This window comes from Protopterus annectens, chromosome 13.part0, assembly GCF_019279795.1.
Source record: "Protopterus annectens isolate FY-2018-M chromosome 13.part0, PAN1.0, whole genome shotgun sequence".
In the NCBI taxonomy this organism is placed as follows: Eukaryota; Metazoa; Chordata; order Ceratodontiformes; family Protopteridae; genus Protopterus; species Protopterus annectens.
In genome coordinates this window covers 618,068,327-618,084,972 of record NC_056747.1, presented here as the reverse complement: position 1 = coordinate 618,084,972, position 16,646 = coordinate 618,068,327, and the positions used below count along the sequence as shown (strand labels likewise).

At 42.5% G+C, this 16,646-nt stretch overlaps 1 protein-coding gene across 3 annotated transcripts in view; it reads right to left on the bottom strand.

Annotated features, from left to right (window-relative positions):
* Window positions 1-16,646, bottom strand: part of TEX14 (testis expressed 14, intercellular bridge forming factor) — a 3,435,352-nt gene that overhangs the window by 697,223 nt on the left and 2,721,483 nt on the right. For all 3 annotated transcript variants that reach the window (XM_044054283.1, XM_044054282.1, XM_044054281.1), the window contains one exon: window positions 15,172-15,299. In XM_044054283.1, the coding sequence (XP_043910218.1) occupies window positions 15,172-15,299 (128 nt within the window). The remainder of the gene's footprint in view (window positions 1-15,171; window positions 15,300-16,646) is intronic.

Here is a 16,646-nt window from a genome sequence, read left to right as displayed (position 1 = left end):
GCACTAAGTTCTAAAACAGAATCTGTTTAAAAGTCTGTTTAGAAAGGAGGCAAACAGATCTACCTGAGGTGCTCTCCACATCTGAATCAATTCTTGGAAGACCCCTTCATTGAGTTTCCACTTGTGAGGACCTGCCCAGGACCTGTTTAGCTTGTCTGACAGTAAGTTTTGTTCTGATGGTATGGAGAATCTCTGAAGAGTTAAGGAATGCTGAAGAGCTAACTTCCAAACTACCACTGCCAGCTGGCACAGAGGGTGCCACCTTGTTTGTTTATGCATCACATCACCATGGTGTTTTCTGTAATGATCTGGAGATCGCAAAGATCACAGAGACTTTACGGCATGCATCAAAGCCAACATTACTTTGATAATGATGTGCTTTGGTCTGTCTAAACCGTTCCACAGTCCTTGCACTTTTCACTTTTGAAACTGCTCCCCAAGCAAAGCTGGGAATCAGTCTACATGGATTGCATTGGGGTAAGTGGTGAAAAATGGAGACCAAGACTGTGAACCATCTGATCCCTCCACTGTCGCTCATCTGGTCAGGATAAAACAGACAAACATCGTAGGTTCTGTTTAAGCAGATTTATTACACACAAACATATCAGAAATGAGGCTTTGTAACTTAAACTTAAATAAACTTATAAACAGAATGACTACCACACTCATACATGTTAACACTCTGGCTGTCCTCTCAAAATGCAACTGCTGCCTGCAGGTGCTCAGTGTTTATATGCATCTGGAAATGCTTCTTAAAGGTACATACACACGCGCTGATCTACTGAGTCCCTCTTTTAGAAATAGTCCATATACGAAATGACAGTATTCAATGACATGCAATTTACAGAACTAATTCTTTGACATGTAATCATACAAATCAGACACATATAAAACAATTATGTCCAAGATGCTGTTTATTTTACACTAGGTCTTGAAATACGACATAACCGTGTAACATAAAAGTCAGAACTGGATCTATCAACGGGGACTGTCTTCAAGGAATGTTCAACTTTGGGGACATCTGGGACATCATCAGGAATGGGAATGGATACTGAGATATGTTCTTTGGTACGAACATTGTCAAGTTTGCTCTGAGATCTACAGTCTGTATCACAGGTATGATGTTGCAATATCGTTTCTGATACAGGAAGAGGGTGTCTGTGGTTTCTCCTGTACTCTGTACCAACAGATTCCACTAAATAGGATCTCAGCTTGGTACATATACCTCTCACTTGATCAGTTTGATCAAAGCCTTTTGCCATTTGCATCTTCAGTGTCTCTTCTTCTTCTTTTAACAGACAAAGAAATCTGCTCGTTTTACATAGCTGAACTTCTGAGAAGAACGCTTCTTAAAAAAGTTGGGCTTTGATTGCTCTGTTGTTTTTAGCATCAGACACCAACACAGTAGAACTGATAGGCAAGGTTGTTCTGGTTTTCTAGATAGAAGTCTCTGAGCAGGCAATCCAAGTAGATTGTCATGGGGTGTAATTCTGAGATTAAGTAAATGCAAGAAGATATCAGTATTGTCAAGCTTTGCCCTCTCCAGCAATTGCTTTGCACTCTGTACTGTGCGCTCAGCAAGGCCGTTTGTGGATATTCAGGACTGCTAGTAACATGGATAAAGTCCCACTCTTTAGCAAATCTCTGACTGGTAAACTGAGAACCACTGTCAGAAATAACTTTGTGTGGACTAAAATGGACTGAGAAATGACATTTCATCTTAGTAATAATAGCACTGGATGTTAGGTTAGGTAGTAAATCGATCTCAAATCAGTTTGAATAAGAGTCTACCAACATTAAGTAATGTTGACTGTTCCACTCAAATATGTCAGTTGCTACTGATGACTAAGGTAGCTCAGGAATTTGGCTTAGCTGAAGTGGCGCTTTTTGCAAATGCAGCTTAATACTGTTGCACACTGAACAAAAAGAAAGCACTTTATCAATGGCTTTTGCTATAGAAGGCCAAAGTACTAGTCCTCTCGCCCTTCTTTTGGTAGAATCGGAACCTGGGTGGCCATGATGTAAAATCTGAATGTATTTATGCTGTAAGGAAGTAGGAACAATAACTTTGTGACCTTTGAAAATGACACCATCTTCCATCAGCATCTCATCACTGTATAAAAAGTAAGGTTACACTTCTGGCAGTACACAGGATTGCGTTGATGGCCATCCTATATTGATGAAATGGTTGAGTTTTTGCAAAACTGGATCAGTCTTTGTATGATCGCTCAGTTCATCAAGTCTCGTGGTAGAAAAATTATGCACTTCCATGACATTAAAGTCAAAACTCTCTGCATAAAGCTGTTCAGTGGTATTTCAGGGCAATCTGGATAAGGTATCAGCCAGATAAAGAAGTTTGCCTTTTGTAAAGACCATTTTGAAATTATACTTTTGTAATCTGAGTATCATTCTTTGTAGTCTTGCTGGAGCCGAATGCATAGGCTTCTTTAAAACAGGGTCTATATTATGTTATCGAAAAAACGTGTTAATCGAACACGTTTTCGTTGACCAATATACAGCAAAATACTAATCTCCAAACAGTCAATTCAAAGAATTTTTTTCCAGGGGAAAAAACACTTGGTCATCGTCAGGGATTTTCCCTTATCCCCACTGTAGTGCAATCTCGGAGTTGGTATATTTAGTTAGGGGGTGTGGGGGGCAAAGCCCCCCTCCCCACTTTGTAGGGTTTGAAACTTTGCTTTGTTTTTGTTTGGCCAAGCGATTTTTCCCCTGGGAAAAAAATTTGCTGAAGTGGCCATTCGGAGATTAGGGTTTTCATTGTATATTGGTCAATGAAAACGTGTTCAATGAACATGTTTTTTGATGAGATAATACAGACTCTTAAAACAGTGACTAGAGGTTGATGGTCAGTTTCTATCTGGATAGATAAATATAATCATGGAATTTTTGAACATGCAAACACAATTGCCAAAAGTTCTGAACATGCAAACACAATTGCCAAAAGTTCCTTCTCAATTTGAGCATACTGCATCTCAGTATGGGTAAGAGTTCTACATCTATAGGCAACAGGTCTGCCCTCTTGAAGAATAACTGCACCAAGACCGAACTTTGAAGCATCATGGGAAAGAACTACTGGTTTGTGGAAATCATAGTACCTTAATGTAGACAGGTTGGCAATTTGCTGTTAGAGGTTACCAAATGCTCTCTGATGTTGTTCTAACCGTGACCATGCAACATTTCTGCTTGTCAGCTCTCTCAAAGGCTCTGATAATTCACTAAAGTCAGGGATAAATTTGCCTAAATAGTTAACCATACCAAGAAAATGCTGCAAGGCTTGGACATTATCTGGAGGAGGCATCTCAAGAATGGCTGCTTGTTTAGAAGGATCTGGTCGTAAGCCTGTACTGGTAAATAAATGAACTACATCAGAAATTTCTGGTAGTCTGAATTTACACTTCAGAGGACTGAGCTTTAAATTCACTTCAAGTGCTCTATCCAGAACTTTCCTGAGGTTTCTGTCATGCTCTGCTTCACCATTACCTCAGACTAGTAAATCATCAACTATTATTGCACACGGGTAGCCTGAAAAAATTTGCTCCACTGCACGTTGAAAGACTTCACTGGCAGAATTTATTCCAAAAGGCATCCTGAGGAATCTGTAGCCAACAAATGGGGTACTGAATGTAGTCAGTAGTGAAGACGTGCAATCAAGTATTACTTGCCAAAATGAACTCTTTGCATCTAAGACAGAAAAAGCAGTGGCATTTGGCATGACGGTGGCAATTTCCTTGACTGTATGTACATGATGAGGTCTTTTTAATACCTTGTTCTTTTGGGTCAATGCATATTCTGATTTAATCTGAATTTTTCTTATGAACAGCTACCATGGAAGACACCCAGTCAGCTGGTTCTGTGACTGGGAAAATCCCACCTTGCTGTACCATTTTGTCTAATTGGACCTTGACTTTGTCCTGCATAGCTACTGGAACTCTCCTTGCTAGTTTGACGACTGGACTGACCTCTGGCTCTACTTTCATGGAGTACACATTTGGAATTTTACCTAGCTTGTCATCAAAAATATCAGCATGCTCTAAAAAATAGAATCAGTAAAGCTGGAACTGGGACACGTGCTTACATGATGTACTTCTTGGGTAAAAGAAAGCAGTTTCATTCTCAAACTGTTTATAAGACCTAATAATGATTGCACAAGTCTCCTGACTACATAAAACTGCAAACTGTGACTGTTCACAGCCGAACAGCATGAAAGCACTACTGAGCCTTCAGTGTGAAACTGTTCACATCCATAAGCAACAAGCTTCGCACAATTGGCCAAGATAAGTTTCTCACCAGTTTAGCAAATGTTTCTGCTGACATTACATTACACTCTGAACCAGTGTCTACCTTGAGCTCTCTGGGTTTACCATTGATTAGGACAGTACAAAATACTTCATTCTTTGCCAGTAAATCTACTGTATTAACCTTTTCACTGACCACTGATAGTCACCATCTACATAGAAAATAGGGTTGAGCTTTCTACATGATCAACTTGCTTTTTTCAGTGACCTTTCTTAATAAATGAATGAGGCTTGCTTGATTTACAAAACTTTTAAAAGTGGTTCATTTATTACACTTGTCGCATTGCTGACCAAATGCTAAGAACTTCTCTCTTTTAGACTCATGACTGGCACCACAATTACAACAGTAAACAATAAGACTTGACTTGGGTTTTGTTGACTCACCCTTATACTGCATTGAGAATGCCCTTATTATTGAGCTAGTCTTGGAACTTGCTAAAAGCTACAACCTTTCACAGGAAACTCCGCAGGGGCTGCAGGTGCTATGTGCTTAGGCCTGTTTCTGCTTGCTACATGCTGCATGCTGTCTACACTTGCTCTAGAGGTTGCTGAAACCATGCTTTTATCACTTGCAAACATACTTGTGTGCCTTTCTATGAGCTCATGGATTTGAAAAATTTCTGTGGCTTTGCTTAATGTTAAATCACTGCCATGAAGCAAAATATTTCTCACTGTAGCACTATTAACACCACACACAAGCCTGTCCTTTATTAACTCATCTTTCAAGTCACCAAATCTGCATGTTTTGGCTTTATTTCTCAAGTCAGTGATATAAGCTGCAAAGGTTTCACCAGGCGTTTGGTATAACATAAGTGCCTCTCTAATGTAACATTTATCTGGGGGTTGCACATTTCTCTAAATTTAAGTTTTAAGCACTCAGGGTCCTCTCTGGACTCAGCCGGTACCACAATATGACGGTTTCCCCCTCTCCTGCATATACTTCTGGTGCATACACAAATGAACACTCTTTCGATAGCTTCTGGCTCAGCTAAGTTAAGCAAAATGAATGCCCTTGTATGTGCATCTTTGTCAGAAAAAGCTGCTTGTATGAAAATATTGTATTCCTGTTTAAATACTCTCCAATTCTCTTCTATATTATGATCAAACACAAGTGGACTTGGTCTGCGAAATGCCTCTGCCGTATAAACAGACAGTAGTGAAGATGCTTGAAATCATGTATGAACATACACACATAACTATATATGCCAGAACTTGTAATTATGCCCAATAGCACAAAAAACTCTTTGAAATAACTACACTTTGCCAAATAAGTCTCAGTAGCAAAAGAACACTCTGAAATCACTGTACTTTATGAAGCCACTCCTTATCAGTGTAAGAAAAACTTCAAAATAACTGTGCTTTGCGAATAAACTGTACACGGCAGAAGAAGCTCAGAGTAAGAAACAGTTCGAGATGAATGTACTTTGCAAATAAACTATACACAGCACAACAACCTTTCAAAATGGCTGTACTTTTGCAAAATAGCTCTGTACAGTGTAATAAACACTTTGAAATGGCGGCACTCTGAGAATAAATGCACACAGCAAAAGAAACTTTTCTAAATGGCTAAACTTTCACTGCACTTTGCAATATAACTGTACTTGGCACACAGCAAACTCTTTGAAATAACTGCACCATAATAAAGCACACTCTGCAAACACTTTGCACTCTCTGAGATACTTTGAACAACTCTAGCTATGCTTTGAATGGCTTCAGTCAATGCAACATAGTAGTTTGTGCCCAAAACATGGTCTTTTACTAAAAAATATGCAGTTGCCTAGCTCTTTAAGCTTAATATGCCCTTTTTATTATGCTCATTATGCCCTTTTAATCTCTTATCATGATCATTTTACTTTTCTTGTGCCCGTTCTACTTTAAACATTCTCGTTATGCAAACCAAAGGTAATTCTGAGCCACATATGAATATTTCTGCTAGTTTTATCAAATATCATAGTTTCAAACATTTTGTTAATTAATAATGCGTTTTGTGCCCTTCGTTTAATTAATAATGCCTTACAAATGCACCATTTCATTTTCTTTGCCAAATAAATAATTTGTGCAAGTTTTTGTTACCTTAAGTTCATTTCTGGCCTTTTTTATTTGTCTGAGCTCCATTTCACTCAATCAGCTTAATTTGCCTTCACCTTCAACTCTGCACCTCATGGCTTAAAGAAGTTGCTTTCTAAATCCCGGTTCTGACACCATGTCGCTTGTCTGGTCAAGATAAAAAAGACAAACATTTGTGGGTTCTGTTCAAGCAGCTTTATTACACACAAATAGATTAGAAATGAGGCTTTGTAACTTAAACTTAAATAAACCTATAAACAGACTGACTACCACACTCATACATGTTAACATTCTGGCTGTTCTCTCAAAATGGCACTGATGCCTGCACGTGTTCAGTATTTATATGCACTTGCTACATCTCAAAATGCTTCTTAAAGGTACATGCACACACTCTGATAGACATCCACCAATGTAGTTTTGACTTTATATATCCTAAAATTAGAATTTACAACTCCAGTGGATGAAAATGTTGGGTCTACATGTTTTTGAGGTAACACTGAATCTTCCTCATATATAGCTTGTCAAAGGGAACCAAGAGATTCAGAGAAGCCATGAGGCCTAGTACACAAGAAATTTTCTGGCAGTAGATTAAAACTGGCGTGTAAAGTTCAGGAAGACTTACAGATACAAATCAACCTTCCTTGAGGAAGGAAAGCCTTTTGCAATATCATGTCCATCAGACAACCTAGAAATGCTAGCATTGAGGGAGAATTTTTTATTTTTATTTTTTGCATATTTAACTGCAATCCCAGGTGTTTTGGGAGAGAAGAGATCTTTAAGAGCCCTTGACAAAAGGGAAAATAATCTGCACAAATAAGCAAGTCATCTAAATAAAGAAATATGTGGACAACCTGCATTCTGCAGTGGGCCACCCTGGGGCTAGACACTTTGTAAATACACTTGGTGCACTGGACAGCTCAAATGTAATCCACAGAACTGATAATGTGACAGAGATATACAAACTCTTAAAAAATCTTTTGAAGTTGTTTGCAATTGGAATGTGATGGTAAGCATCTTTGAGGTTTAAGGTTACCATAATACTCTGATCTAGGACCAGAGCTAACACTGTTTGAAGGACTAGCATCTTGAATTTTGGAAACTTTGAAAAAAGATAGATACAAAACTGGTGTCCAACACTGCTCATTCTTTAGAACCAGAAACATTCTGGAATAAAAGCCCTTTCCTGTTTGTTCTGTAGGAAAATACTACTGTTTGTAAAGGGTTGGAGCACTGAGGGAATGCCTCTGAAAGGAGGAGGCTATTCTTTCCATTGCCAGCTGTAACCGTCCTGGAGCACCGTCAAATCATTTGTCTTTTAACAATTTGCTCTCAAAAGGGACCACAGACTCTGTGAAAGAGGAAGATATGGAGGGACATAAGGGGGAGTGAAGGTGACCTGGTTTCTGGCACAGTCATTCTGAGAAGAGTACCTGACACTATTTGGGATTGTTATTGGTCACTTTCTGCCATTTATTCTTAGATATCTGCCTGTTAGCAGGAGGTAACTGATTCTTTGTTTTGTCTTTTAAATGGGATACAAGATTTGGAAGGAAAGAACCTGAGGACCTGAAAAATCCTAGAAACCCTCTGCAATAGTTTACCCCTTTCATCCTATTGCACTGGACCTGCATAGCAGAAGGCATAAATAAACCCTCCCTATCGGGGGAAATTCAAAATTTCTGACTTTAAATAATCTGAAAACGTTTGATTACATACTCAGACAAATCTTTTCAAAACTGTAGCTGAATCAGAAGCACTGGAAACAGTATTAACACAATCACACACACACACGCACACACGCACACACACACACACTTTTTAAGGCATGTTTAGAAACTTGAGACATGTTAGAAACAATCTGATGCAATTAAGACCTACCTTCAGGAGGTTGGGAATCAGAAAACTCTTAAACCATCACCAGACTTCAGTATAAACTTTCACATGTAGGCCAGCCGGACTTTCCAGGTTAACAAATGTAAAATAACTAATAATAATAATAATAATAAATAAATAAAGCTGTTTTCACTGGAGACCAAAACAGAAAGAGTGGACTTGAATGGATTGTACAACATCATGCCAAGATGGGAAGGGGCCATTCTGAACAGAAAGGACAGGCTGGAAAAAAGGGGGCACAGGAATCAGAGTATAGCCCCTGCATTAGTAAAATTACTTCTTTATAGAAAGAGTTGTGGACCTATGGAATGAACTATCACAATGGGAAGCACGGAGGGAATCCACTGTGGTATGTATATAAGACAACACAGGACAAGAGAAGAAACAGTTAGGAGGAAGCTAAGGGTAGAGAGAAGAATTCATTACATCTGAGTGTGCCTTCAAGCGTTTCTGAAGTAATCTCTTACTGCGCTCCTAGGCATCAAATATTGCTTGTTCATATTTGCATTAATAATTCCAAAACCATGCAATATACAAGGTTTCAGAATATTTTATCTTGAAACATATATGATGGAAAAAATAAGTTATCTACTCACTATAACGTTCCATCCAAGTAGTTGTACTTCATTTGTCTTCAGCCTGTGGGTTATGGATCCATATTGGATCCGAGCCAGCAACTTTTACTAGCATCTGCTCCAAGTGCCAAACTCCGCCCCTTACCCATAATACACCTTCACTGCCTTCCATTACCAGATCGAGTTTACTGAACCTTATACTGATAACTCGACCTGAAAAATTACTTGTGACCTATACTGCAGCCCGTAGGCTGATCAAATGCCAAGGTCCGGGGGAAGGAGGGATTGACAGCTGAAGAAAAATGAAGTACAAATACTCAGATGGAACGTTATGGTGAGTACACAACATCTTTATCTGAAGTAGTTTACTTCATTTGGTCTTCAACCTGTGGGACAAAGTCCCCAGCTACTAAACTCCTGAAAGGCCCTCAGGGAAGGATATTCCGGAGCACTGCGGAACCAAAGCATGCTCTCCTTCTGGAAATCAAATCCAATTTGTAATGAGAAATAAACGTACGAGATGAGGACCAAGTAGCTGCAGAACAAATATCATCCAAAGACACTCTAGATCAAAAGGCCTCAGATGTAGCCATGGACCTAGTGGAATGAGCTTTCACCTGACCTGGAGGAGACATGCATCTGTCCTTATAGACCTGAAGGATGCATGAAGAAATCCAACTAGCAACAGTGACCTTGCAGATAAGGTTTCCCTAAAAAGGGTTTATAGAAGGATACAAACAATTGATCAGATTTACGGAAATTTTTTGTCCTGTGTAAATAGAATCGTAACTGTCTATGAACATCCAATAGGTGGAGTTTGTATTCCATCTTGTTAGTAAAATTAGGAAAAAACACAGGCAAATTGATGGTCTGATTGATATTGACTGGGAACGCCACCTTAGGAAGAAAGGATGGATTGGTTCAAAGGGAAACTCTATCTTTGTGAAAAATCATGTAAGAAACTTTGATGGACAAGGCCTGTAATTCTGAAACCCCTTTGGCAGAGGTAATAGCCACTAGAAAAGATGTTTTCCAAGATAAATATTTTAGATCTGCAGTTGCGGCAGGCTTGAAAGGCGGAGCAACCAAAGCCTGAAGAACCATAGCAAGGTCCCATGAGGGAACAGGATCTTTGACCGGGGGGCGTAACAGAAAGGTGCCTTTAATAAAGGCTTTACACAGTGTGAAAGATGCTGAAGAGGTAGAATTCTCGCCCACATGAAAATGAGAGATGGAAGCCAACTGAACCTTGACAGCAGAAGAACTAGCTCCGTGCTGAAAAATATCAGCTAAAAAATCAAGAATGGCTGAAATCGAAGCTGTGAAAGGGTCTAAACTTCTTTGAGAGGCCCAAAAGGAAAAACGTTTCCATCTGCTGTGATAAACCTTCCTGGGCGAAGACTTATGAGCAGCCACCAAAATAGATTTAACCGAGGAGGATAGTCCAGGAGTCCTAGCAATCACGGGAACTGGAGCAGCCAAGCTGTGAGCTTCAGACTGTCCAAATTCAGATGAGGCACCCCCGAAGGGTGTGAAATTAGATCCTGAATGGGATCTAGGATCCAAGACGGATCCAGAAGGTGAGACCAAAGGAAGGGAAACCATACCAGAACGGGGCAATGAGGATCACTTTTCTCCCCAGTCTACGAGCTTGCTGTAGAAACCTCGGAATAAGAGGTACTGGCGGGTATGCATACAGAAGACTGGGAGGCAAAGTATGAACTACAGCTTCTCTGGGGGACACTCCCACTAGGGGGTTCAGAGCGAAAAAGTCACTGCACTTCACGCTGGAAGTAGATGCGAAGAGATCGCTGCAAGGTTGACCCCATTCACTGAAGATCTGTTCTGCTACTGACAGATTCAGAGACCACTCATAAGGCATCAGAATTATCCGACTTAGCCTGTCCACTAGGATGTTGGACCATCCCAGAATGTGCAATGCAATGAGAAAGCGACCGGTGGAGATCGCCCATTCAAAGGGGGTAAGATCTGGTCCCTCACTGTTTGTTGATATACCAAATCACTGACATGTTGTCTGACTGAATTACAATCATTCCCAGAGGAAGAAAGGCATGAAGGGCCTGCAACGTTAGAAGGACCACCCTCATCTCAGGACATTTATATGCAAGCTGGTCTCTATGGGGGACCACAGGCCTTGGACTTTCCTGCCCGAACAATGCCCCCCACCTGAGTTGGGAGGCATCTGTGGTCACTGTGGCTCGGGCCGAGACTGGAACAAAGGGTCATCCCTCCAAAATGTCCGGAGAGCACATCTACCATATGAGGGACGACCGACAGACTTGACTGAGTTGAATTGGATATGCCAATGGCAGTTCCAACAGGGACCACTGTACAGCTAGAGTCCACTGTAAAATTCTCATGTGTAACTGGGCACACGAGAAAAGGGTTATAGTCACCGCCGTCGAGCCTAAGGCCCTCAACACCGATTCTACCGTTGGGAAATGGGAGTGATAGATCAGGGAAACATGCAACCTCAGGTTTTGAACTCTCTCCGAGGTCAGGAAGATTTTGCACTGAAGAGTATCTATCCTGGCACCAATGTAGTCTATCACCTGTACAGGATCTAGGAGAGATTTGGATGCCTTGATTGTGATCCCCAAACGCAGGGCAAGAGTCAGGAAATAATCTCTGGTTTGGGAGAGTAGAAGCCTGGTAGGAGCAGTGAGGAGACAATTGTCCAGGTACGGAGAGACCTGAATCCCCTGAAGCCTCAGGTGAGGAGCTACCACCGTCATCACTTTGGTAAACACCCTGGGGGCTCTGGTGAGACCAAACGGTAGGGCTTGAAAATGGTAATGACGGACTCATAGCCGGAAGCGGAGGAACCTCCTGGAGCTTTTGTGCATTTTTATGTGATATTAAGCATCCTGGAGGTCTAACGAGCACATCCAGTTGCTCTCTTGCATGTACTGCATGATGGACTGTAATGTGACCATCCAAAACTTCTCTTTGGCAACTGACAGGTTCAGGGTAGAGAGGTCCAGAATGGGCCTGAAGTCCCGTTTTCTTTGGCACCTAAAAGAACCTGGAGAAGAAGCCAGATCCGGACTGATCGGGGGGGAGGGGGCAGTTTTAATGGCTCGTTTTTCTAGCAGCTTGGAAATTTCCTGTGCTGCTGCCTCCCTTTGCATGGGGTGGTACGTCCAGGAGGTGTCTGGAAGATTTGGAGGCACCCACGAAGGGGATACAGTATCCTCTGGATATGATCTGAAGCACGCAGCAGTCTGCTGTTATGGAGTCCCACAGCGCTAGGTGCAAGGACAATTGTCCCCCGACTACCTCCAGAGTAGAGCAGTCGGGCAACCCCTCTGGGTTGCTGCCCGGATCTGTCTGAGAAAGGTTTTCGAGACCAAAAATTTCTCGGATCCCCTCTGCCATGGGCCGGCATCCATTCTGTCCCCCTCTGCCTCTGGGGGAAGAAGAGCTCTGAGTGTCCCGGGAATACTGTGACTTCAGGAACCACATCTTCTTTTGCCCTCTCTGGTTCTGGGAAAAGGACCTTTGAGGGTTCGAGAAGCGGATCCTGATGGCAGACAGTGTCTTCCCATCCTTCTCACTCTGGACTAATGTCTCCTTGACAGTCTTACCAAAGAGAGTAGAGCCGTCATAAGGCGCATTGGCAAAAGACGCCTTGAAGGGTTCCGAAAACTGACATAACCTAAGCCAGGCGTTGCGCCTCATGGACATGCCAGACCCGGCCGTCCTAAATGCTCCTTCCGCAGCATGTGAAAGGAGTCGCATGGACGTGTTGGAGACTGCTTTTAAAGTGGCCATCCTCACGGAGAACAAAGCCTTGTCCTCTGCAACATGGACGTGAGGGGAGACTCCTCCAGCTCCTTTACCAGGTCGTGTTAGAGTCTGCTGACATGGGCCAGGTAGTTCAGCACCCTAATCGAAAAGGTAGCTGAAGCGTAAACCTGCTTCCATAGGCAGCCCATCATCCGCGACTCTCGGTCAGGAGGATGAACTGAGGAACTCTTCTGAGCAAGTTCCTTCTTTGTGGCTGCTGCTACTATCATAGCATCTACGGGGGAGCCCGTATTCCATGCTGGTCTGTCTATGGGGGGAGCTTAAAATATTGTCGGGTCTTTTTGGAATTGGTTCCATGGTGTCTGGCTCCTTCCATACCTGTGAGGTGACCAGATCCACCAAAGGATGCGCGGAAGGGGACACCCAGGAAGTAGATGGGCCCGTGCCGAAAACCTCCAGGAACACGGACTCGTCAGAAGAAAGTTTTGGGGCAGACCAACCTCCTCGTTGGCGCAGGATTTCCATGATGTCTCCGAAGGAGACATCCTCAGGAGCTGACCGGGGACCTTCTCCATCATCCAAGTCCGTGTCCTTGGTGAGGGACTCGGGGGAGTCCAGGTGCCTCCTCTTGCACGTATGCTTGCGCGGTACCTCTCCAGTGGGGCTCTCTGGGGGGAACTCGCAAGCCACTTGTTCCTCAGAGGGAACCGTGTGGGGCTCCTCGAGCACAGGCTGTTCCTCTAATAAAATGATGGGAACCGTAGACAGAGCCGAGGAGGTCTGGATGGAGTCCAAGGAAGTCTGGATGGAGTCCGAGGGAGCAGTCAGGGGTCTCGATCCAGCAGAGAGAACCGTTTCTACCACGTTGATCGCCGAAGGACAGCGAACCTCCTGAGAAACCAATAAGGAGGCCGGTCTCCCCGGGTCCAACGAGAGAATTGGAGCCAGGCTCGAAGTGGACGGAGCTCTGTGGGAGGGAACTTGGCCCGACAAAGGCGGAGCCGATGAAAAAAGTTCCACTCCCTCGGATCTGACACCTAAGCTCTGGCTCCGAGAGCGGCTCAGATCCAACACGCTACAGGCAGCTGTCGGCATCGAGGAAGCAGGTAGCATCGGCACCGACCCCCTGACCAAAGCCATCCTCAGATCCAAATACTCCGAACCCGAAGGTCGGATTGGAGAAGGAGATAGCTGGAAAAAAGGAAGTGAACTCCCCGTCCTGAGGGAGAGGGGGCTGGCAAGACCCCCATCTGGATCTGAGTATGGATAAATCTCCTCATCATTTTATCCATATCACCCTCAGACAAAGACCGGGTGGACCTTGACGAGGCCAAGGACTTCGACCTGGCAGGTTGGGGCACTGAGGCTCTAGAGGCTGAACGTGTCTCCTCCAACTCCGGGGAGAACCTCGAAGATCGGAGCTGAGGGGAGTCACGAATCCATAACATTTTCACAAGAGAAGGGAGGTCCAGAGACCTCTTTCGCTTTTCCCCTCGCCTTTGACTCCTTCTCTTTCTCTCTGCCCCTTTTCCGCTCCACTTACAGAGGCTTTTGTACAGGAGGTTGAGTCCCAGCCTGGGAGAGAGGAGAAGCCAGGGGAAGACAGGAAGGAGAGGCAGCCACAGCAGCCACTGTGACCGAAGTCGGAGATGAGGGAACAGTCTCTGAAGGGGGAAGGAGGCCTTTGAGGGCCAACTTGGCCTTCCTATCCTTAATGGCGCAGAGGTTGAAGCCCGCATATATAGTGCAGTCCACACTCAGATGGGCCAGGCCCAAGCACATAACACACAGAGTGTGGCTATCCACAGGGGATAATTTATGGCCACACTTAGTGCAACGTTTGAAAATAGGTTTGTCAGCCATACTATCAGTAGAAAGAAAACTGAAGAAAAAAAGTTGTTTCTTTCTGACAAACACACTCACTCACCACACTCGTACACAGAAAACACTGAGGAGGGAGGGGAAGCAAAAATCCACACAACAATACAAACTACTCTAACTACCCTAAAACACTATAACTCAACGCACCAAACGAGGGGAGGAGAAAGGGGAACCTATACTAACACTACCTAACGATTTTGAAAGAAAAAAAGATATTCAAAAGGTTTTTTATCCACTTGACAAAGTTGGAGCTCAAGAGATCACGATGCATAAGCTATTCGTGACAAACGAGATCTGGGGAAAGAAGGCAGTGGAGGTGTATTATGGGTAAGGGGAGGAGTTTGGAGCTCGGAACAGATGCTAGTAAAAGTTGCCGGCTCAGATCCGATACGGATCCATAACCCACAGGTTGAAGACCAAATGAAGTAAACTACTTCAGATACACAAATGTATTGATATTTGATTTCTGTCAATGAGGATTTATTAGAACTGTAAGGTGATAACTTCATTTTTAACGGCTCAGGCCTGACCCACTAGGAGTTAAGGGTACATACTCAATAGAGCTGTACTTGGGAGGGAATGAGTTAAATGCACTCAAAAGGCAGACTGCATAGGCTTACTATCTCCTTCTGTCATCAAGCAAATGTAATGTAATTTTGCTTAATTACCTGGACTTCGAGGTGTGCTGATTCTGCTTACAGCATGCCTTGCATGTGGTGTTTTACAAGCCAACTTTCCAACAGCAGCTTCTTTTTCTCGTGGAATACTGGAAAGGTCCTGGATATCTACCAAAGAACTAAGAACACATCAAAGACACAATAAACTTAATCCAGCTATATTCACACAATATTTTGTCTTTATTGACAGGCTAAAGAAAATGACATTTAAGTAACAGCAAAAGCAAGTTATAACCTTTGACTATTCTTACCAATTGCCAACCACAAATCCGTACCTAACTCTTAAGTAAATCATGCCATGAAGTGGCAAGTTTGTCATGCATGAACAATTGTCCAAAAAATAAGTTAACAAGGCATAGCCAGCTGAAAGGATCAAGTGATGTGTGATGTACAATATTTCTCCAATATCACATAAAAAAATGTCAGATGCTACCTGTCACAATACATCTACAATCAAGGATGATACCTATTGTAGCTGCACAGTAAGTAAAGCATGGATACTCGCTACCTGTAGTAAATGTACAGTAAAGCAAATCTATATTAAAACGTTTATGAAAAATTGTCTATAGTCAGATGCTGAAATATATCACAAATATGACATTCCCTCTGATAAACAACACAGCTTCTGCTCAAATTACAACACTCATAGACAATTACTCCCTCACAGATGACACACATACTCCAACATGGAGCTTAGTAAACTAACTGGCACTGCTTTTCTGGACTTAAGAAGGGCATTTGATACAGTTAATATCTCCCTTCTTCTCAATAAACATACTGGCATAGGGATATATTTCTGACTTCTTAATTTGGTTCAAGAACTACCTGTCTAACCACATTTTTCACCTGGTCAGCTACGGCAAGTCATCATTAATAAGAACCATTTATAAAGATGTTTCTCAGGGTTCTGTCCTTGGTCCACTTTTTTTGTTCATTATCATTAATGACCTTACCTGGGATCTGCCACAGACCAGGTGCATACTATTATGAATTCAATATTGCCTTTACCAAGGCCAAGAAAGACTGCAACATTTTAATAATCTTCTGGAAGACTTCAAAGCCATCTGGAACTAGCTTCACTGTAACAAACTGACTGCCAACATACAAAAATTACTGTAATGCTCTTTGGCACTCCCCAGAAGATACATACTGCCCAAACACTAAGTATCTAAGATCTGCTGAGCAACACCGTACCTTACAACAAATAACAAACAGCAAAAATACCAAACACTTAGCTTTGTTTAAAATCTTACTTTCAATGCACATATAGAATCTCTATTTAAAGAAATCCTGGTTCAGCTAAAAGCCTGCTACAAGATCCCTAGCCTACTCACCACTGAAGGCAGATGAGCAACAGACATAAATGTTCTTATCCCAAGACTTGAATACATCACTATCATCACATTCTGTTTTCCACATATTACCACTTTATTTCAAACCACTAAAAATAAAAACTTATAATACAC